This window comes from Argopecten irradians, chromosome 2 (assembly GCF_041381155.1).
Source record: "Argopecten irradians isolate NY chromosome 2, Ai_NY, whole genome shotgun sequence".
NCBI classification, from domain to species: domain Eukaryota; kingdom Metazoa; phylum Mollusca; class Bivalvia; order Pectinida; family Pectinidae; genus Argopecten; species Argopecten irradians.
In genome coordinates this window covers 20556096-20579684 of record NC_091135.1, presented here as the reverse complement: position 1 = coordinate 20579684, position 23589 = coordinate 20556096, and the positions used below count along the sequence as shown (strand labels likewise).

Sequence of the window (23589 nt, the reverse complement as noted above, 5' to 3'; positions counted from 1 at the left end):
AGGTTCCTTGTTCCGCCACTACATTTAACGATTGCCGTACACAATCGACATCAAGCGATGCTTTACTCGCTATTTATTTCCCCTTTACGTACTATATAGGCCAAAATGCTGCCATACAACCGCTTTTGCTTGGGATTTTTTACGAGGTTATCATTCGTGCCTATGAAGGTCGCCATTTTGTAAACGTTACTAAGCACAAGATCAATCATAATCTACGTATAATAACATCCCAAAAATCCATCTTAACCTATACATTTGTCTGAAATGTTGTTAAAATATATATTTCAGTTTTAATTTTTATACAAATTCTCATTTTAAAAATATTTCCCGTCAAAAACGAAATTTTCACGGAAATATACGGAAAATCCCCGAATGATTCCGAGTGAACCGATACGACTAAATCGTACCGCGATACGTATCGTTTTCAAATTGAACCTGGATATATCGGTATACCGATAATACCGCGCACCACTACCTTATATATAGGATTTTGAAGTTAGTTCAAGGCTTTATTTTCTGTACTTTGCCTATCATAGTTTAGACTGACCATGATTTCTGTCTGGAGGTTGGTAACCGTAGCGACAGCGTCTCCTCCTCCAGTAGTGGACTCTGTGACTGCTTTCAGTTGCTGTATCTGGTTGTGAAGTTCAGAAATAACCTTGGCCTGCTCTGCATGTGCCATGTTGGCTGTGTTTTTCAGACTTGTAACCTCATCTTCTCTCTCGGCCTCAGATTTCTCCAGCTGCTGTTGTAAATCCTGACATCAAACAGAAATCAAATAGTTTATGGGTATGTATGTTTCATTGTAAAGTTTGAATAAATTCCCACTGCCCTTGGCGTAGTGATATTAAACTCTCACCCTGCAACCATTCCTTGTTATGCAAACTTCAATCTAAGTGACCACAAACTGACCCCCGACCTCTAACTTGAACCTCAACCTTATATTCACTTCTGATTTACTGTACTTACTTCTGATCTAACAACATTGAGGTCTTACATCATCCTAACCTTTGACCTTATCCTCCAAATATGATATCTAACTTTACACTTGCTTCTGACCTTAATATAACCTATGACCTAACTCCTACCTGTGACCTTTTACTTTACCTTGGCCTTACACTTGGTTCTGACCTTAATATAACCTCTTACCTAACCCCCAACCTGTGACCTCCGACACTTACCCTGACCAGTCTGTCGTGGGTTATGTTCAACTGTTGCATCTCCAGCTTGAGTTTCACATTCTCCTCCTCTTTTTCCTCGACCTGTTGTAGCTGGGCACCACTGAACTCCACTGCTTGTGTTAATTTCTCAAACTCTGCGTCCCTCTCACTTTGGAGTAGAGCCTTTTCGTGTTTAACGTCCTGTAGCTGTGACTTGAGTTCCTGGATCTGGTTATCGTCGCCCTCCAGCTGTAGAAGCTGTAACTCCCCTTGAAGAGAATGCAGCTGTTCCTCTCGCTCTGACAGTTGTGCGGTCGTCTGTGACAGTTTCTCTTCCTTTTGCTGTAGAGTAGTGATAGCGTCTGACAACTTAGCGGTGGCCTGAAGGTATTCCTCCTGTAGGATCTTATACTCATTCTCCTTAGCTGCTAAGTGTGCTGTAACCTCATGCATTTTTTGCTCAGTTGATTCTGTCACTTGTCCATCTTGTGCAGCCTCAGGACTCCATACACTGGTTTGACTTTTCAGCTCTGTGACTTCACGTTGTAAGTCTTCAATAATCTTCTCTTTCTCCACAATATCAAAAGTTCTGTCGCCTTCCTTGAGTTTCATCTCCCTCAGAGAGTCAACCTGCTGCTGAAGCCATTCCACCTCACCATGTAGTTGTTGTCCCTTCTCATGACTCTTTGCCAGTTGTTCCTCCATGGCAGATATATCAGCCTTCGCCTTTTTCTCCATTTCCTCTCTGATACTTACAAGCTCCTGTTGGAGGCGGATCACCTCAGCTACCTTGTTCTGGAGAAGCTTGTCACCTTCGGATGGCTCTCCTTCAACTCGTAAAACCTCTAGTTTTCCCTCCATTTCTACAAGACTGTCATCCTTCTCCCGTATCAGGCTGCTGAGATCCTCTTCCCGACTTTTCATTGCGTTGAGTGCCTCACGAAGGATCAATATTTCCTCATCCTTCTCCTTGGGATCCTCTACCATCTGACTAACCTCTAGACCTTTGTACATCTCAAGCTCCTGTTCCAGTTCTATAACCCTTCTCTCTAGTGTCTGAGATCTTTCATCAGAGGAAACTCCACTTGATGTACTTGGTATTTTCCCTTCTACATTTTTGTAGTTAGCTATTTCCTCTTGCAGAGTATTGACTTTTTCTTCTAATGCTTCCTTTGCTTGGACTTCCTTCTCAAGACTCTGGACTTTCTCTTCAATGGTTTTGGCTGCCTCAATTTCTTTCTCCATACTAAGTACTTTTTCTTCAAGGGTTTTGCTTGCCTCAACTTCCTTTTCCAAACTACGGACTTTCTTTTCCAAAGCCCTTGCTTTCTCCTCAGCAGCAATGCTTGATGGTAGACTTCGAATTCTCTCTGAAGTCTGTGGAAGAATCTGGTCCTCAGACACCTCTTGTATCTCTGACATAATTGTTTGGGGCACCATTCCAACCAAATTATCCTGAGATACACCATCTTCACTACTGGCTTCGTGCCTTTGCTGCTTTTCTTGAGATAGAAGTTCTACATCAGCAGCTCTTTCTACTTCTGATTGACGTTCTCCACACTCAGTAGACCTAGCAAGATGCAGATCCTGTTTGAGCTGACTAACTTCTTCACGGAGACTCTCCAGCTCCGATTCTGTATCGGCGCAATCTTCCTGTTTCAGGCTTGTCAATTCCTCCCAAAGTCTCTGTATCTCTTCCTCTTTGGCTGAGGTATCTTCATTTAAGCATGCTATCTCTTTTCTTAATTCTGCAACCTCCTGCCCATCAACATCTTGGAGCTTGTCTTCGAGCCCAGCAATCTCCTTCCTGAGCTCAGTTACCTCATTCTCACTTGATAGAGAATTAAGCTCTTTTCTGAGCTCTTCAATCTCTTCCCTGTATTGACCAACCTCTTCTTCCCTTTTTGTTTTCATATCTTCAAGCTCCTTCCTAAGCTCAGCATTATCCTCCATTTGTGCCGTGACTTGAGCCTCGAAAGTTATTTTTGCTGCCTCATGTTGCTTTCTGACAGTTTCCAGATATTCAATATGCTTTATGAGCTCTTCCTTTCCTTCTATAGTTTCTAGTCCCTCGTCTCCAATCACAGCTTTGAGCTTCTCCTTTAAGTCCACCACCTGTTTCTGAAGAGTCTCAATCTCTGCCTCCTTCTCTTTGACCAGAATATCAGGACCAACTAAACCGGCCTCCTCAAGTTTCCTCTGGAGATTCTCAGCTATCTTCAGATGTTCTTGGACAGCATCTAGTTGGTCATTCAGCTTGACAATCTCTTGGTCCTGTTCTTTGATAATAACTTCCTTCTCAAGGAGAAGATCTTGGACTTCTTGTGGTATTTCATTGCCAGGAGCCTTCTCTTCAATTTGGGATTTCAATTCTGCTACCACTGTCTCCTGAAGAAAAGAATAAGAGTGAACTACATGTATGAATTTCAAAAAACACAAAAACCTTTTCAACAAAACCATGAAAAATATAATGGCTTTCAAAGAAAATTGAAAAAACAAAATAAGTAACCATCATTTTGAAGATAACCCCGCAGCATCTTATTCCTTGCTCTAATTTAACATCCATTTCCTTCCTAAAAGAGGTATTTCCTTTTCCTTAATTACAGAAAAATCAGATATGTAATGCTGTGGGCCCCCCAACATTGATCATTGGCATGATCTAATGTCTTACATGTTGTTCACCTTTCTCGTTAAGAAGGTACATCTCTTACCTGTTGTTCTACTTTCTCGTTAAGAAGGTACATCTCTTACCTGTTATTTTACTTTCTCATTAAAAAGGTACATCTCTTACCTGTTGTTCTACTTTCTCGTTAAGAAGGTACATCTCTTCTGCTTTCTCCTCGATAACATTTTCTTTCTCCTTCACCTCTCTTTGTAGCCTTGCAATCTCTAGTTCAAGAGCCGTCTGTGGAAAATTACATTGAATAACAGCATGACGGAAACATTGGTATAAATAAGGGCGTCATTTTATAAAGCAGGTATAAAATTCTCTCAATTTGTTTTTACCAAGAATAAGAATTGACCTCCTACTTTACAACTCATTGAGCCCTTCTATCACTGACATAGAAACTTAATTCTGACCTTTTTATAGTTATTAACAATGCAGAGCTTTTAATTTAATTCAGTTTTAACTATTGAGAATATATTTTAAATTTTAGTCACACCTAATTATTTTGATACAGATGTATCAAACTTAAGAAGTATGTTGTTTCCTTTGGTCAATTGAATTTTTCTATACAAAACATAATTAAGTTTTGCTGTATAAGTCAACACTTACTGATGTGCTAGAACTTTCTTCAGATTTTACAATTCAACACTTACTGATGTACTAGGACTTTCTGCAGATTTTACAATTCAACACTTACTGATGTGCTAGAACTTTCTTCAGATTTTACAATGCAACACTTACTAATGTACTAGGACTTTCTGCAGATTTTACAATTCAACACTTACTGATGTGCTAGAACTTTCTTCAGATTTTACAATTCAACACTTACTGATGTACTAGGACTTTCTGCAGATTTTACAATTCAACACTTACTGATGTACTAGGACTTTCTGCAGATTTTACAATTCAACACTTACTGATGTGCTAGAACTTTCTTCAGATTTTACAATGCAACACTTACTAATGTACTAGGACTTTCTGCAGATTTCACAATTCAACACTTACTAATGTACTAGGACTTTCTGCAGATTTTACAATTCAACACTTACTAATGTAATAGGACTTTCTGCAGATTTTACAATTCAACACTTACTGATGTATTAGGACTTTCTGCAGATTTTACAATTCAACACTTACTAATGTACTAGGACTTTCTGCAGATTTTTCAATTAGTTCTTTGTTAAGAAGATCAATGTCTCTTTCTTTCTCCTCTAACATGGACTGGACCAGGTCGAAGTCCTCAGATAATTTGGTCTGTAAGATATATCAAAATAAAACTTTTTTATATAACAATTCTTACAATAAGAATAATAACTTTTTCATATGATAATATATCAAATAATCTATCTGATAAAACAAATCCTTTACACATGGATTATTGTGGTTAAGAATAATTCATTGGTTGTTAACATGCAGACAAACCTGAGTATAGTCACTGTGGCCATTATAGAGACTAATTTAATCATAATCAAATAATCACATGAGTTATCTCCCCTTACCTGGAAATCATTGAGACTTTCCACCTCTGTCTGGAGTGACTCTATCTGAACAGTCATCTGCTCAATCTGACTTTCCTTCTCATGGACGAGGTCCTTAAGCTGGGCGTGGTCTAGGGAAGGACTACTGGGTTCAGCCTGGTGGAACAGAACAGGTCATAAACCGGGTCACAAGATGTTTACAAAATCAAACTGATAAACTACTGACAGAATGGTATATACAAAGCATGCCTCATTCACATTGCCATATCACCAGAAATTGTGTCTTTGAACTACCAGAGACTTTTTTTTTTAACTGATATCCAATATATGTATATGTATAACCTTCACCACAGACTCCATGTGATATCTGATATGTAAAACTTAATTAAACATTAATTCTGTAACACTACCTTAGCTCCAGTTGTCTGTGTCATCCTCAGGCTTTCTTTAAGGTTTGAAATCTCAGCTTGTTTCTGGTGAATTATTTCTGTCAGCTCATGGATTTTATTCTGGAATTATAAAAAAAATTATGTTTTACATAAACAAATTAGAACCGAAATTTCTTAAAACTACTTCAAACAAATGGATATAGATAAAAGATTGCATTATCATGTCAGGGTCCTAAAGAAATAAGATCTTCCTTTAAATATTGATGACTACCTCAGTCATATAGATGTTCCCTACCACTAATATGTGTAAAGCATCTAAACACACAGCCTTTACAATACAAAACCAGACTGTACCTGATCAGTGTTGTGTTGTGTTTCTAAATCTCGTCTCAGACTTGCCACCTCCTCCTGCCGTTCCTCTAATTCAGATTTGGACTTCTGTAGCTCCCCTCGAATCTCCTCAGTCTCCTCCTGATGCCTCAGGGCAAACGAGTCCTGTATCTCTTGTTGGAGATTAGTCTGTAGAAAGTCATAGAGGGAGATAATTTCATAAATAGGTAGATAATATCAGATATTTTAGATAATAAAATATATAAATTTTAAACTATAAAGGATTTCTGGTAAAATTTATATAAGGAAAGTACACATCAAGGAGGAAGATTTCCTGCAGATTTTTCGTACCTTTTCACTGAACGAATCGCCAACTCCCGGAGCCTCAATATCCGACCCGTCACCTGAGAATGTAGAGGCATGAGAAGCCCTCAGGAATTGTATATCTGACCTCGACTGCTCCAACTCAGCTTGTTGACGATCAACTTCAGCTTGCTGCAAACATCAATAGGGTAGAGTCAGAATCTAACCACAGCTGGTCTATTTTATTTAACACAAATGATTAAACAATCAGAAAAACCCTATAATATAAGAGTAACTTTTATAACAATTAGTGATATTGTACTCTCCTGATACATACTCACCAATATCATTGACTGTGAGTATTTTGCAATCAGAGATATGATATTAGGTTACATCAACAGCAGTATCAAAAGCCCAAACTTTTCACAGAAATACTAGGCAGATGAAACAAAATAATGATAAGGAATCTAGATATTATTACCAATAGGAAAACTGAACCTACCAATCTGGCTATTTCTTGTCCAGACCGAAGACGCTCAATCTCATAGTTGAGTTGTTCAATCTGATTATTTAAATGATCTATTTCATGGTTCTTCTCTGAAATCAGACTCTGATTCAGGAGGGGCATTGGCGTGGAGGCAATGGTATTCTGGAGAGACTTGATCTTCGTCTGTAAACAGGAAGTGGTTTATGAGAATAGTACAACAGCTACTAGGTGTAAAGGACAAGGTATGAGAATAGTAAAACAGCTACTAGGTGTAAAGGACAAGGTATGGGAATAGTACTACAGCTACTAGGTGTAAAGGACAAGGTATGAGAATAGTACTACAGCTACTAGGTGTAAAGGACAAGGTATGAGAATAGTACAACAGCTACTAGGTGTAAAGGACAAGGTATGAGAATAGTACTACAGCTACTAGGTGTAAAGGACAAGGTATGAGAATAGTACTACAGCTACTAGGTGTAAAGGACAAGGTATGAGAATAGTACAAACAGCTACTAGGTGTAAAGGACAAGGTATGAGAATAGTCACAGCTACTAGGTGTAAAGGACAAGGTATGAAATAGCTACTAGGGTGTAAAGGACAAGGTATGAGAATAGTACAACAGCTACTAGGTGTAAAGGACAAGGTATGAGAATAGTACTACAGCTACTAGGTGTAAAGGACAAGGTATGAGAATAGTACAACAGCTACTAGGTGTAAAGGACAAGGTATGAGAATAGTACAACAGCTACTAGGTGTAAAGGACAAGGTATGAGAATAGTACAACAGCTACTAGGTGTAAAGGACAAGGTATGAGAATAGTACAACAGCTACTAGGTGTAAAGGACAAGGTATGAGAATAGTCAAGCTACTAGGTGTAAAGGACAAGGTATGAGAATAGTACTACAGCTACTAGGTGTGTAAAGGACAAGGTATGAGAATAGTACTACAGCTACTAGGTGTAAAGGACAAGGTATGAGAATAGTACAACAGCTACTAGGTGTAAAGGACAAGGTATGAGAATAGTACAACAGCTACTAGGTGTAAAGGACAAGGTATGGGAATAGTACTACAGCTACTAGGTGTAAAGGACAAGGTATGAGAATAGTACAACAGCTACTAGGTGTAAAGGACAAGGTATGAGAATAGTACTACAGCTACTAGGTGTAAAGGACAAGGTATGAGAATAGTACAACAGCTACTAGGTGTAAAGGACAAGGTATGAGAATAGTACAACAGCTACTAGGTGTAAAGGACAAGGTATGGGAATAGTACTACAGCTACTAGGTGTAAAGGACAAGGTATGAGAATAGTACAACAGCTACTAGGTGTAAAGGACAAGGTATGAGAATAGTACAACAGCTACTAGGTGTAAAGGACAAGGTATGAGAATAGTACTACAGCTACTAGGTGTAAAGGACAAGGTATGAGAATAGTACTACAGCTACTAGGTGTAAAGGACAAGGTATGAGAATAGTACTACAGCTACTAGGTGTAAAGGACAAGGTATGGGAATAGTACTACAGCTACTAGGTGTAAAGGACAAGGTATGGGAATAGTACAACAGCTACTAGGTGTAAAGGACAAGGTATGAGAATAGTACAACAGCTACTAGGTGTAAAGGACAAGGTATGAGAATAGTACAACAGCTACTAGGTGTAAAGGACAAGGTATGAGAATAGTACAACAGCTACTAGGTGTAAAGGACAAGGTATGAGAATAGTACACAGCTACTAGGTGTAAAGGACAAGGTATGGGAATAGTACAACAGCTACTAGGTGTAAAGGACAAGGTATGGGAATAGTACAACAGCTACTTGGTGTAAAGGACAAGGTATGAGAATAGTACAACAGCTACTAGGTGTAAAGGACAAGGTATGAGAATAGTAAACAGCTACTAGGTGTAAAGGACAAGGTATGAGAATAGTACTACAGCTACTAGGTGTAAAGGACAAGGTATGAGAATAGTACTACAGCTACTAGGTGTAAAGGACAAGGTATGAGAATAGTACTACAGCTACTAGGTGTAAAGGACAAGGTATGAGAATAGTACTACAGCTACTAGGTGTAAAGGACAAGGTATGAGAATAGTACAACAGCTACTAGGTGTAAAGGACAAGGTATGAGAATAGTACTACAGCTACTAGGTGTAAAGGACAAGGTATGAGAATAGTACACAGCTACTAGGTGTAAAGGACAAGGTATGAGAATAGTACAACAGCTACTAGGTGTAAAGGACAAGGTATGAGAATAGTACAACAGCTACTAGGTGTAAAGGACAAGGTATGAGAATAGTACAACAGCTACTAGGTGTAAAGGACAAGGTATGAGAATAGTACAACAGCTACTAGGTGTAAAGGACAAGGTATGAGAATAGTACTACAGCTACTAGGTGTAAAGGACAAGGTATGAGAATAGTACAACAGCTACTAGGTGTAAAGGACAAGGTATGAGAATAGTACAACAGCTACTAGGTGTAAAGGACAAGGTATGAGAATAGTACAACAGCTACTAGGTGTAAAGGACAAGGTATGAGAATAGTACAACAGCTACTAGGTGTAAAGGACAAGGTATGAGAATAGTACAACAGCTACTAGGTGTAAAGGACAAGGTATGAGAAAGTACAACAGCTACTAGGTGTAAAGGACAAGGTATGGGAATAGTACAACAGCTACTAGGTGTAAAGGACAAGGTATGAGAATAGTACAACAGCTACTAGGTGTAAAGGACAAGGTATGAGAATAGTACAACAGCTACTAGGTGTAAAGGACAAGGTATGAGAATAGTAAAACAGCTACTAGGTGTAAAGTACAAGGTATGAGAAAAGTACAACAGCTACTAGGTGTAAAGGACAAGGTATGGGAATAGTAAAACAGCTATTAGGTGTAAAGGACAAGGTATGAGAAAAGTACAACAGCTACTAGGTGTAAAGGACAAGGTATGAGAAAAGTACAACAGCTACTAGGTGTAAAGGACAAGGTATGGGAATAGTAAAACAGCTACTAGGTGTAAAGGACAAGGTATGAGAATAGTACAACAGCTACTAGGTGTAAAGGACAAGGTATGGGAATAGTACTACAGCTACTAGGTGTAAAGTCAAGGTATGAGAATAGTAAAACAGCTACTAGGTGTAAAGGACAAGGTATGAGAATAGTACAACAGCTACTAGGTGTAAAGGACAAGGTATGAGAATAGTACTACAGCTACTAGGTGTAAAGGACAAGGTATGAGAATAGTACTACAGCTACTAGGTGTAAAGGACAAGGTATGAGAATAGTACAACAGCTACTAGGTGTAAAGGACAAGGTATGAGAATAGTACAACAGCTACTAGGTGTAAAGGACAAGGTATGGAATAGTACAACAGCTACTAGGTGTAAAGGACAAGGTATGAGAATAGTACAACAGCTACTAGGTGTAAAGGACAAGGTATGGAATAGTACAACAGCTACTAGGTGTAAAGTACAAGGTATGAGAATAGTACTACAGCTACTAGGTGTAAAGGACAAGGTATGGGAATAGTACTACAGCTACTAGGTGTAAAGGACAAGGTATGAGAATAGTACAACAGCTACTAGGTGTAAAGGACAAGGTATGAGAATAGTACAACAGCTACTAGGTGTAAAGGACAAGGTATGAGAATAGTACTACAGCTACTAGGTGTAAAGGACAAGGTATGAGAATAGTACAACAGCTACTAGGTGTAAAGGACAAGGTATGAGAATAGTACAACAGCTACTAGGTGTAAAGGACAAGGTATGAAAGTACAACAGCTACTAGGTGTAAAGGACAAGGTATGAGAATAGTACTACAGCTACTAGGTGTAAAGGACAAGGTATGAGAATAGTACTACAGCTACTAGGTGTAAAGGACAAGGTATGAGAATAGTACTACAGCTACTAGGTGTAAAGGACAAGGTATGAGAATAGTACACAGCTACTAGGTGTAAAGGACAAGGTATGAGAATAGTACAACAGCTACTAGGTGTAAAGGACAAGTATGGGAATAGTACAACAGCTACTAGGTGTAAGGACAAGTAGTAATAGTACAGCTACTAGGTGTAAAGGACAAGGTATGAGAATAGTACTACAGCTACTAGGTGTAAAGGACAAGGTATGGAATAGTACAACAGCTACTAGGTGTAAAGGACAAGGTATGAGAATAGTACAACAGCTACTAGGTGTAAAGGACAAGGTATGAGAATAGTACAACAGCTACTAGGTGGTAAAGGACAAGGTATGGGAATAGTAAAACAGCTACTAGGTGTAAAGGACAAGGTATGAGAATAGTACAACAGCTACTAGGTGTAAAGGACAAGGTATGAGAATAGTACTACAGCTACTAGGTGTAAAGGACAAGGTATGAGAATAGTACAACAGCTACTAGGTGTAAAGGACAAGGTATGAGAATAGTACTACAGCTACTAGGTGTAAAGGACAAGGTATGAGAATAGTACTACAGCTACTAGGTGTAAAGGACAAGGTATGAGAATAGTACAACAGCTACTAGGTGTAAAGGACAAGGTATGAGAATAGTACAACAGCTACTAGGTGTAAAGGACAAGGTATGAGAATAGTACAACAGCTACTAGGTGTAAAGGACAAGGTATGAGAATAGTACTACAGCTACTAGGTGAAAGGACAAGGTATGAGAATAGTACAACAGCTACTAGGTGTAAAGGACAAGGTATGAGAATAGTACAACAGCTCTAGTAAAGGACAAGGTATGTAAAGGACAACAAGGTATGGAATAGTACTACAGCTACTAGGTGTAAAGGACAAGGTATGAGAATAGTACAACAGCTACTAGGTGTAAAGGACAAGGTATGAGAATAGTACAACAGCTACTAGGTGTAAAGGACAAGGTATGAGAATAGTACACAGCTACTAGGTGTAAAGGACAAGGTATGAGAATAGTACAACAGCTACTAGGTGTAAAGGACAAGGTATGAGAATAGTACAACAGCTACTAGGTGTAAAGGACAAGGTATGAGAATAGTACTACAGCTACTAGGTGTAAAGGACAAGGTATGGGAATAGTACAACAGCTACTAGGTGTAAAGGACAAGGTATGAGAATAGTACAACAGCTACTAGGTGTAAAGGACAAGGTATGAGAATAGTACAACAGCTACTAGGTGTAAAGGACAAGGTATGAGAATAGTAAACAGCTACTAGGTGTAAAGGACAAGGTATGAGAATAGTACAACAGCTACTAGGTGTAAAGGACAAGGTATGGGAATAGTACAACAGCTACTAGGTGTAAAGGACAAGGTATGAGAATAGTAAAACAGCTACTAGGTGTAAAGGACAAGGTATGAGAAAAGTACAACAGCTACTAGGTGTAAAGGACAAGGTATGGATGGGAATAGTACAGCTACTAGGTGTAAAGGACAAGGTATGAGAATAGTACAACAGCTACTAGGTGTAAAGGACAAGGTATGAGAATAGTACTACAGCTACTAGGTGTAAAGGACAAGGTATGGGAATAGTACAACAGCTACTAGGTGTAAAGGACAAGGTATGAGAATAGTACTACAGCTACTAGGTGTAAAGGACAAGGTATGAGAATAGTACTACAGCTACTAGGTGTAAAGGACAAGGTATGAGAATAGTACTACAGCTACTAGGTGTAAAGGACAAGGTATGAGAATAGTACTACAGCTACTAGGTGTAAAGGACAAGGTATGGGAATAGTACTACAGCTACTAGGTGTAAAGGACAAGGTATGAGAATAGTACTACAGCTACTAGGTGTAAAGGACAAGGTATGAGAATAGTACTACAGCTACTAGGTGTAAAGGACAAGGTATGAGAATAGTACTACAGCTACTAGGTGTAAAGGACAAGGTATGAGAATAGTACAACAGCTACTAGGTGTAAAGGACAAGGTATGAGAATAGTACAACAGCTACTAGGTGTAAAGGACAAGGTATGAGAATAGTACAACAGCTACTAGGTGTAAAGGACAAGGTATGAGAATAGTACAACAGCTACTAGGTGTAAAGGACAAGGTATGAGAATAGTACAACAGCTACTAGGTGTAAAGGACAAGGTATGAGAATAGTACAACAGCTACTAGGTGTAAAGGACAAGGTATGAGAATAGTACAACAGCTACTAGGTGTAAAGGACAAGGTATGGGAATAGTACAACAGCTACTAGGTGTAAAGCAAGGTATGGAAAGTACAAGCAAGTGTAAAGACAAGGTATGGAATAGTACTACAGCTACTAGGTGTACAGGACAAGGTATGAGAATAGTACTACAGCTACTAGGTGTACAGGACAAGGTATGAGAATAGTACAACAGCTACTAGGTGTAAAGGACAAGGTATGAGAATAGTACTACAGCTACTAGGTGTAAAGGACAAGGTATGAGAATAGTACTACAGCTACTAGGTGTAAAGGACAAGGTATGAGAATAGTACAACAGCTACTAGGTGTAAAGGACAAGGTATGAGAATAGTACTACAGCTACTAGGTGTAAAGGACAAGGTATGGGAATAGTACACCAGCTACTAGGTGTAAAGGACAAGGTATGGGAATAGTACTACAGCTACTAGGTGTAAAGGACAAGGTATGGGAATAGTACAACAGCTACTAGGTGTAAAGGACAAGGTATGGGAATAGTACAACAGCTACTAGGTGTAAAGGACAAGGTATGGGAATAGTACAACAGCTACTAGGTGTAAAGGACAAGGTATGGGAATAGTACTACAGCTACTAGGTGTAAAGGACAAGGTATGGGAATAGTACAACAGCTACTAGGTGTAAAGGACAAGGTATGGGAATAGTACTACAGCTACTAGGTGTAAAGGACAACAGCTACTAGCTGTGAATAGTACAACAGCTACTAGCTGTAAAGGACAAGGTATGGGAATTATTTAAAACTCACAAAATATTCCAATATTAAATGAAATCAAAATACAACAGATCTTTACCACAACTGTAATTGGAGACAATATTTTTTACGGTGGCTTATATCATGGAATCAGTATTTTGAATATCCAACAAAAGAAACTGAAATGATATGAAAATTGTAGATAAAAAACAATTAAGTGCGAAACAAGACAACAATTGTACAAACTCTAAAAGATAGCAAAATGTCTTTGAAAGAAACATATGTTCTGGTAGTTACCAGAAGATTGTTTACAATAATCTGACAGACAGATCAGTACCCTACCGTCATTTCCATGTTCTCATCCTGTAGTTTCTCTATGACAGTGTCGCGGTCCGGTTGACTTTTGACCTCTGGCTGCTCAGTTGACTCGATGTGGTCACTGAGTTGCTGAATAACTCTATCCTTATTAACAAGCTGACCAGCTAAGTCCTCAATCTGTTCCTTCTGTTCTTCAAGCTAGATTAAATAGTCCACATGAGATGTAATAGTGGAAACAAACTTTATTTAACTTGATAAATAAATTAAATGAATAATTAACATTTCTGTCAAGCTTACAAATTTTCTTTCATTTATCTTACTTTCCATAGAAGGAAAACCAAATATAATCACCTTATTACACAAGTTTGCAGATCAATGTATCTTGCCAATATACTTTTTATAATCACAACACCATGACCCACCTGTCTGTCCCGTGACTCCACCAGCTCTGTCTGTCTCTCCAGCTGTCGCTGAAGCGTAGCAGTTTGACTGTCCTCGTTCAGACTCCCTCGATGTCTCATCGCATCCAGTTTATTCTCTAATGAAGAGATCTGTTTGAGCAACTGTTCTACTCGATGTTGTAAGGCTTCTTTCTCATGGAGTAATTCCTGTAAGAAATATCAAAACCAATGTTAATATTATTTTAACTGTTCAAGAAATAAGAGAAAATTAAATCTTATATTCATTATTTTGTTTTAAGTTAGAAATATGCAGCTGTGAACATAATGTTACCCATTGTTTCCTTTAATTTGAGGAAAATGAATGAAACATTTTATAGCCACCAGTGTTTCAGTTATCTCCCCTTGTTGTAGAGACCATAAATTTGCCTGTAGAGGGCGCTATGTACTTACTTCCTCCTGTTGTAGAGACAGTTGTGATGGTAACAGACGACGATGTCCTGTCTGCTGTCCTCTGGTTGGATCAGTCATGACCATCTCATCATCATCGGCCTCCACATTAGGGGGAAGTTTGATTATTTCTGACAGCTCAGAGTTGACATGACGCTGTTTTGACAATTCCTCTTCCATGTCTCTTAGTTTCTGAAATCATTAAAAGTATAGTGTATACTTATTCTGTTAACCTTCTACAGAAATACTAAGTATGGTTATAAACATACTTATCCTGTGAAAGTTAGAATGGTTATGAAAACTATTCAGATATACCGAATAATTTAAGTATAAAACAGGGGTACTAGCAAAGATTTAGTCAAAACTTATTACAATTTGCTTAACTTATAATAAGTTATGCAAATGGATGAAAAGCAAAACAAAACTTAAAAGGCACAATTGATAAATGGTTTGATATATGACATAAAAATTATGATAAACAGTGATCTGCCCTTGAATTACCTGTCGTAGTAGGTCCTCCATCATACTTCGTTCCTCTAACTCCTTCTCTTGGTCTAAAACTAGAGCCCTCATATCCTCTGCACTCAACTGTTTGTCGTGTAAGTCACGCTGGAGCTGGGCTTTCTGCTCCACAAATTCACTGTCACGGTCCAGTCGACTCTGTAACTGTTCTGTCAATTCATCCACCTGTAAAATATATTGTAACTATGCTCAGACAAGAAAGAAAGACAGAAAGAATTTGAAAATAAAAAAGAAAAAATGTTGTGACTCATTGACTTCATTTCTTCACTTATTAAACCATTCTCCTTACCTGTCGCTGAAGTCTGGCGTCCACTTTTTTCTCCTTCTGGCTGTCTAAAAGCTTCTGTTCCCAAAGAGCTATTTCTCTCTGATACTCATCTCGCTCCTTTTCCCTTTCTATGGCTTCTTCCTATAAAACAATGATTCAAATGAAAAATTGTCACACCAACCAATGTTGCTTTTCTCTATCAGAATCTATGCACTTAAACTTTGTTACCGACTAATATAGAAATTTGCAATTAATAGAACTGACATTCCTGACAAATAAAAAAAATGTACACTTTTTTTCCCCCCAATTAAAAAAATCTAATTGCCAAATGTCAATGGGATAAGACAATGTTACACTACTTGAATCTGTTAGTTTTTGAGCTGATGAGACTTACGTCCATAAAGTGCCGGTTAGCCTTGTTTTGTTTCTCCGCCGCGTCAAGTTGGAGCTGAAGGTCTTTTAATTCCGCCTTTTTATCTTCCAGAAGAGCCACATAATGGCGTTCAGTTTCCTCGCCAGCATTCTCCAGTTCACGTACACGGCTGTCGTGTTTCTCGTGTAACTCTCGCAACTTCTGAGCAAGATCTCGTTTCTCTTCATTCACTCTATGTACCTCCAGAATAAGTGCTGTTTGTAAGCACAAAATAAAACAACATTATTTTGTTGATCAATTAGGTTTGAATTAATTTTCATCAAAATATGATTTTTACAGCAGTATATGAAAGCTAATCATGACAATACATGAAATATAATGTAATGTGAAAAAAAGAACTACAGTTAAAATGTTGTTTCACACCAGTGAATTTAAAACCTCTAAATTGTTAAAAATTGTTTTAAAAAATAACAAACTTAACTCCATAAGCTCAAACCAAAAAATTCTAACAAAATTTTTAATATCTGTTATTTAACCATACCATTTCTACAACAAATTCAAGAAATATTTATTGTTTTGTTGATTCTATACTATTTATTTATTTTAAGTTAAAAAAGTACAAAACATTTTTGTTTATTAATAGTATTTAAGATTTGCATTATAGAAAAAAGAAAAATCAAGATACCTCTAAAAGGAAAATTTAAAAATGAACATGTGATATATTAGAAGTTTGAAATAAAGAGTTTTAGAAATGGAGTAAATTGTTTGAAAGGTAACGATATTAGGAGAACTTCTATTTGAAATAAAGTTGGTGCAAAAGACTTGTTTGAATATTTTCTATATAATTCTAATATAACAGTAGTTAGCTAGAGAAGTTTTGACAGGTTCTGGCGATGATGAGAGTACAGCTGTGACGGGGACGTGTCGTGATCTGGCGATTTCTAATCTAAGGTGTTTTTTGTGGACTGTGTCTGATGATACTTGGATAGTCTGACCTGTGTGAATGAGGCAGTCTACATATTGTACACCTGGTAAATCTCCTACAACCCTAAACAGGCATTGGAACTCTTCTAACTCCACAGCTCGAAAAGTTCATTATCAATTGGAGGGTGAAAAATTAATTTTACAATTAGTGAATATATAATCTATAATTATTACACAATAACTTAAACATCTGTAAAATATCAATGCTCCATGTCCTTTGATGGACGAGACAGTGTGAAAGACATACCTAACACTATTCTGGATTTGCATATTACAGAGTTATCTGCACTTGCGGGTAGGTATTGATTGTGACGTCATGTTTTTGCGAGCGTGACGTCATACTTTTCAGAGAAAATGATGTGAACTGCGCTCACAAAATAATGACGTAACAATCGATACCTACTCGCAAGGGAGCTAACTCTGTAATATGCATATAGACGGAATAACCAGTCTGTCTCTCTCTATCATTTAATAACCGACACCTTTTAGTATTACAAGGGGAGATAATCGACACAAAAGCATCAGCCCTTCCCTAATGTTCCTAGGTATAGCTGGTCAATGTCCACAAAACATTTTACAAAGGAAGTCCATCCCAATAGATGTACACAACAACAAAGGTAGGGAGATACACTGATGACTAGTAACAATGACAAACTAATGACCACTACAACTGACCAACAACACACATTACATTGGTAAATAATTTGAGGGCAAAGGTCAACTAGCATTAGTTCATTAAACTATTACACTCTTACCATTCTAACTAATCTCCAGACATTTTTAGCATTTATTTCAGAAGTTACACCTTTTTGTATCTTATATAGATTTTACTCCTTCACTTACCAGTTATATCTATGAAACTCAAAGTTTAAAACACACAAAGAACTGTCCATTCTATCACACAGGTCAGCACGAGTGGTCAGTCTATGGTCAGTCTCTGGTCAGAGGTACCAAATATATACTTTTACACACAAAGGGTGCAGTTCACACAAGTCAGTGAAATATCAATAGGTTTTTCATGCAAGTTTAAAGCACACCAAATCATGTAAGTATTTTTTTAATATATCACACAATTTTGAATTTCAAAATATTTTTCAGATTAGTTTTAACAAGTCAAAGTATTATTTCTATCAGCTCCAAAAGCACATCTTAATGTTGCGATAATCTTCTTATTCCCAAGCTGTATTGAAAACTATCTATTTGCAGGCTTTTGCTATTAGATACCCTTTACAGGAAAATAAGGGTTAAAGTATTTAACAAATTTCATTGAAGATTAATCTTTTTTCTTTTGTGCATTTTAAGATAAATAATCATCAAAAGATCAATTATCAATAAATTTTCATCAGTTATGATTTGGTTTTTTTTTTTTTTTTTTTTTTTTTCTTTTCTTTTCATTTGCATAGAAGTGTTTGAACAATTTTTATGTGAAGTGATGTGTGTTGATTGGTAGAAAATGATGCCCATTATGAAAGGATGATTTTGATTCATGTAATGTCCTATTTAAGTCCTTGTTGTAACACAACATATTGTTCAATGATTTTGTTGTGATGATGATTTTAACTCCTAATATAGTATATTTTGTCCACAATAAAATGATAACTAGCTCAAGGATTAACAAAATTACCCACACTATACACTGGCCTCTGTTTAGAAACAAATAGATACAATATGTACATGTGAAATATTGACAAGTAAGTTAGCTATTCCATTACAAGTGTGTCAACTACAAATAACTAGAACCTTAACATTTAACCAAAAAGTTCCACTAAGTTTGATTCTAAGTGGCAATTAAGTGTGTTTTTTTCTTCTAAAATTTGTCTTAACATTAGCAAATGAATCCCTTCAATGTTTTTTTCTAAATTGCTTTACGGAACAGTCAGAACTTTTATGCCTTCTGTCACACATCTTAAAGTATCAAAAATTCTTAAGATATATATATGAACTTTTGAAATCATTTGAGAAAATTTTCAGGAACTAATGGAGGAGAGACAGTTCAATAGATAAACATTGTGACTACTGTAGAGCTTTCATATCAGTTATGGTTGGCCATAATAAATAATTCTATAATTTCTTAAAGGTCTAGCTTTGAATTTTAAATGTAACCTATTTAGTAACGAGGGATAGTAACCAAATTTACAGAAATGTTGGTATTGTATGAAGAAAGGGGAGACAACTTATAATATCCTCTAACAACACTTCAGTTTCACAATATACAAAGGAACGGCAGGCTGTTGGTATTCCATGCAACAACAAGCAACACGATATGGCTTAAAACAACAGATGGAATTTGATACAGAATATTGAAAGCAGATGATACAATAGAAAATAAATATGTATTAAAGGATTTATGTATGATGAATAATACATGTATACACTTCGTAATGCATAACATTGTTATCAAGAGTTCAGATTGGATTTTTAAAAAAAAATATGAAAAAAATTCGTAAGCATAATAACTATGAGAAAGAATAGAATTAATTTAAGACATGAGGTTTAAATTATCATATGATGAAATATGAAACAGTGTCTGACTGGTAGGGACCAACCTTGTCCACTAGGGGGCGCACCTTCTCCTGTCGTCATGGAGACTGTTTGTAGACAAAATGGCAGATAGCCATGCAATAGTCAGACCAAGTAGGTTTATCAGAGGGAAGAAAGAAAAAAACAAAATGCATTAGATATAAACCTACACTAACTCAAACATTACCCATGCTATCAATTAATATCACTTGTATGGCTGCCAAGCAACGTTAAACATTTTTAAAATTAAAATAGCAGGGTAGAAATCGAACCAAAAGCATTAAACTTAGCTTAATTAGTTGTCAGATATTTCTTAATAACCATTCCAAGTTTTTGTTTATATCATAGTGAAAAATGCCACAAAATTCTCAAATGGGGCAATTGTAGTAAAAAAAGGATGCATTCAAAATAAAGCAAGCAGAAAAAAAATCCCAGGATGCCTTGATCCTCTTTCAGGTTTATGGTGAGATAGTTATAAGTACATTTTTAACACTTTATATAATTTAGTCTTTTATGCTCTGTGGAAATTTTACAGGATTAAAGTAACAGAAAAATCCTTCCATTTAAAGAACTTTTAAAAAATTTTGTAAACATGATTTCTTTCAACAAAATCATTTTCATGAAGAAACAACACATTTGATGAACAATTTCACCATAAATCTTTCATTTCATGCAATATAACAAAGTGCATGCACACTAAAGCAATTATCAATTTTCCTGGAAACTTTTTACTTTACTTTGTTCTGTTACAATTTTGAAGCTTATTTTAATTTATTTTGATAATTTAAATATTGAAACTATTTCCAAGAAAATTGACACCCATCACCATGGCATAAGGGGATGATTACATGCAGGGGTTGGGGAGGGAAGGATTAACAAACTGATGTTAGTTATAAACATCCATGTATCCCTATCAGATGAGAAAATGGAATCTCCCTTGTTATAACACATTTTTTGTTTTTTGAAAATCAAAGACCATTTAAATGTTATTCTAAAGTCTTAAATCATTTTCCCCTTGATTTTATAAACTGTTTAGTAAAGGTTTTAATTGCCTATATATATATCTACAATTCTGTTTGTTTAATGTGTTAAATGTGTAGATATACATGTGTTATTTGAGTTAAATGTAAATTGAGATAATATCTATTAATATTCCCAAGTTAGATAATATATTTTTTTGTCATACATTTTATGTACGTACAAAATGCCTCAACCAGGTTTAGATAAAATCTATGTATTATTATGAATTAGGAAATAAAATTCTAGAAATGATATAATAAAGAGAATAAGATGCTATAAATTTATGAATGAAGATATCACAATGAGGCACATGTACTGTCCTCTCTAAATACCCATATGATTGTATGTACAGTTTATGGAGGAAAATATGATGTTAAACAATACACACATCCTAAAGGAAAATAATGATTCCTAGCAAAACTTCAAGATTCTGTCAAATAAGCAAATTATGCATGAACTTGTCTTGTAACTTCTAGCTTAGCAACATTTGACATTGGTAAACATACATTTGTAGTACATTGTATCTGCATGCTCAACATGCAAGTAGTGTGTAAAATATTGGGTATTATTTTAGGACCATGCTTGGTTGAGTACTATTTGATTAATATTTCATAAATTGAATAAATCATTTTCAAATGCTACTAGACATGTATTGGACAGCTTCTCTAAATCATACATATTGTTGTCTATAGCTGAAATCTTGAAACTCATTCATCATAACATCTGTGATAAAATCTCTCCCTAAAAATCAATTTTATCTCTGTGACCTTGAACTTAAAATTGAAGTCAAATTTTGGTTTACACTGATTTAGGAGAATATCATTCATTCAAGCAATATCAAAGTTAGGAAGACTAACTGAAATAAATATATATGTTAAGTTTACAATGACTGCTAATAGCATGGACAATTCTTATGTTTTACATTAAATTCAAAATGGAAGATCACTTTCAGTGATTCTGGTGGATTTCATTTTGATAACATAAAGTGGATATATATTAGATAGACTTGTCAATACATGATAACAGTCAATGTAGTTCTGAAAGTGTCAATATTTCCCTTCCAACTTTTTTTCCAAACATTTGTTCTGAACAGTTCAGAATTTTAAAAACTATTCTTGAGAGATTAATTTTCTCATAGTCCTTAAAAACAGGCAAGAAAATGTTTAAAAATCCAAAGTGATATTTCAATTGAAAAAGGGAAAGTTAAGACATTTCAATTCAATTAAAACATATTAAAGAATAACAATGAAACCCATTCATTGAAACTTGAGGAGATTGTAGATATGGATTCAGAAATCCTGAAAATAAATGGTCAATGTTTGATTGATGAATTGCCTCTGTTCATCAAACAGGGTTCAAAGTTCACATTATTTACAAAAGTTACTTAAGTTGAACAGATCCTGTCTTCCCTATATTTTATGAATAATCTTTCCTGATATTTGTTAAAACCAGGGAAAATTATTTTTTCAAAGGGAAAAAAGGATGTTTTTAGCTTTCCTCAGGTAAAAAAAAAAGGTCATGCACCATATTTCCATGAATATATTGTAACAATTTTGTTCGTCAGTAATGCGTTTGTAACAAAAGCTGGAGCAAGGAAAACCAAGGAGACCCGCTGTATCAATAAGCACCTTTAACCCTGAACACACCCTAACAGCATAGACTGGTCCACCACAAAGGACCAGAATAATCTACTGCGTTTCAAGAGGGGCCACAGGGTAGAAGATTGTATCAAAGGGCTAAGGCTTCAAGACTGTTCTAATAGACTTGTCAAAAGTACATATGGCAAGAATTTACATAGATTTGTACTATTTTTTCCATGCAATGTAGCTACATAAATATGTAAACATTTGTTTTTTCTTTTCAATTACTAACTTATATTCAAATGTGTTATGATTAAAGCAATGAAGTGACCATAAAGAAAGGAACATAAATATTTTATAATTGAAGCTGAAGCCCTCTGAATTCTGATTATAATGTAGTTACCTCCACAACCCGCGGTCCCCAGAGCCAAGAACCCCGTGCCTAAATATAGATAATAAGGGGAGAGCACTCCTTACCTGAGGAGTACACGAGGCCTTTCCCTGTCCAGTTTGACCACATCCTAGTACGTTATACCTGTAACTGAACTAAACTTTTACTATTCTAATTATTCTACTACCCTACTCCACATTTACAATAAAAAAATCTATATTATCTTCAAAATTTGTTTATGCTATTACTGAAAAGTTCTTGGGTTTGTTTGCTAGTTTTAATGATGTGAAAATATGTTTTTATACATTAGTTAAGTGTTGCGAAAAATATAAAATTCATGTAAATTTAAACATTGGTTTAGAATACTTTAAAATTAATTAACACCATGAAATTTCACTTTATGTTACTTCATTGTACTTAATAAGCATGCAGATAAAATTGATAATTCAATTACCTTCTTAATTGGTTTCTCCAATTCAAAATGTCTGGGTTATCTTCTTTTGACATAATCAGCTTCTATCCTTGAGGTTATATGCTACCTTAATGATAGCATGTTTTTTGTGTATTGGAGTTATTTCCCTTTTTTCAAAACTTTAAATCATTTAAGACACATTTTTTATCTATAAGTTTTATTACATTATTACTGTTTTCATCATTAAAACCTATTTCATTTTGAAGAGCCTACCCTCAAAAGGTATAAAACATGTTTTAATTAAGGTAGCATACACCCTTAACTGTTTGTTTTTTTTTCCTTTTTTTCTTTTTGTCATCTACATGATGGTGAAGCTACCATCACTTATGAATTTTTACTTTCGTCAAGATAGAAGATTTAAGTCTTGATTATCAATCCAATTTTGTTTATTTTCAGATAAAACCAATCATAAATTCCTCTATAGTTTCACCTTCACTGTTTACATATTTCACCCTGCTTCATTTATTTATACTTTTAATATAACTGATTGATATTTTAAAGAGATCAAATGTATGCACCCAAAGATATTTACCATACTCAATTTTATATAATACAATCATCAAACTATCAGAAACAAAATGCTACTCTGAATTGATATAAACTAAATTGATACAATAACATCTGATGATGATGTTGACTAAACTCG

General features: G+C 35.9%; 1 protein-coding gene across 1 annotated transcript in view; it reads right to left on the bottom strand.

Moving 5' to 3' along the window:
- LOC138314777 (A-kinase anchor protein 9-like) overlaps window positions 1-23589 on the bottom strand; it is a 118351-nt gene that overhangs the window by 20556 nt on the left and 74206 nt on the right. Inside the window, 16 exon segments of the mRNA XM_069255309.1 lie at window positions 548-757; window positions 1182-3548; window positions 3952-4065; window positions 4966-5082; window positions 5328-5462; window positions 5717-5815; window positions 6050-6214; window positions 6377-6520; window positions 6831-6998; window positions 13990-14163; window positions 14388-14573; window positions 14817-15005; window positions 15315-15500; window positions 15625-15744; window positions 15998-16230; window positions 19507-19548. Of these exon segments, the coding sequence (XP_069111410.1) occupies window positions 548-757; window positions 1182-3548; window positions 3952-4065; window positions 4966-5082; window positions 5328-5462; window positions 5717-5815; window positions 6050-6214; window positions 6377-6520; window positions 6831-6998; window positions 13990-14163; window positions 14388-14573; window positions 14817-15005; window positions 15315-15500; window positions 15625-15744; window positions 15998-16230; window positions 19507-19548 (4649 nt within the window).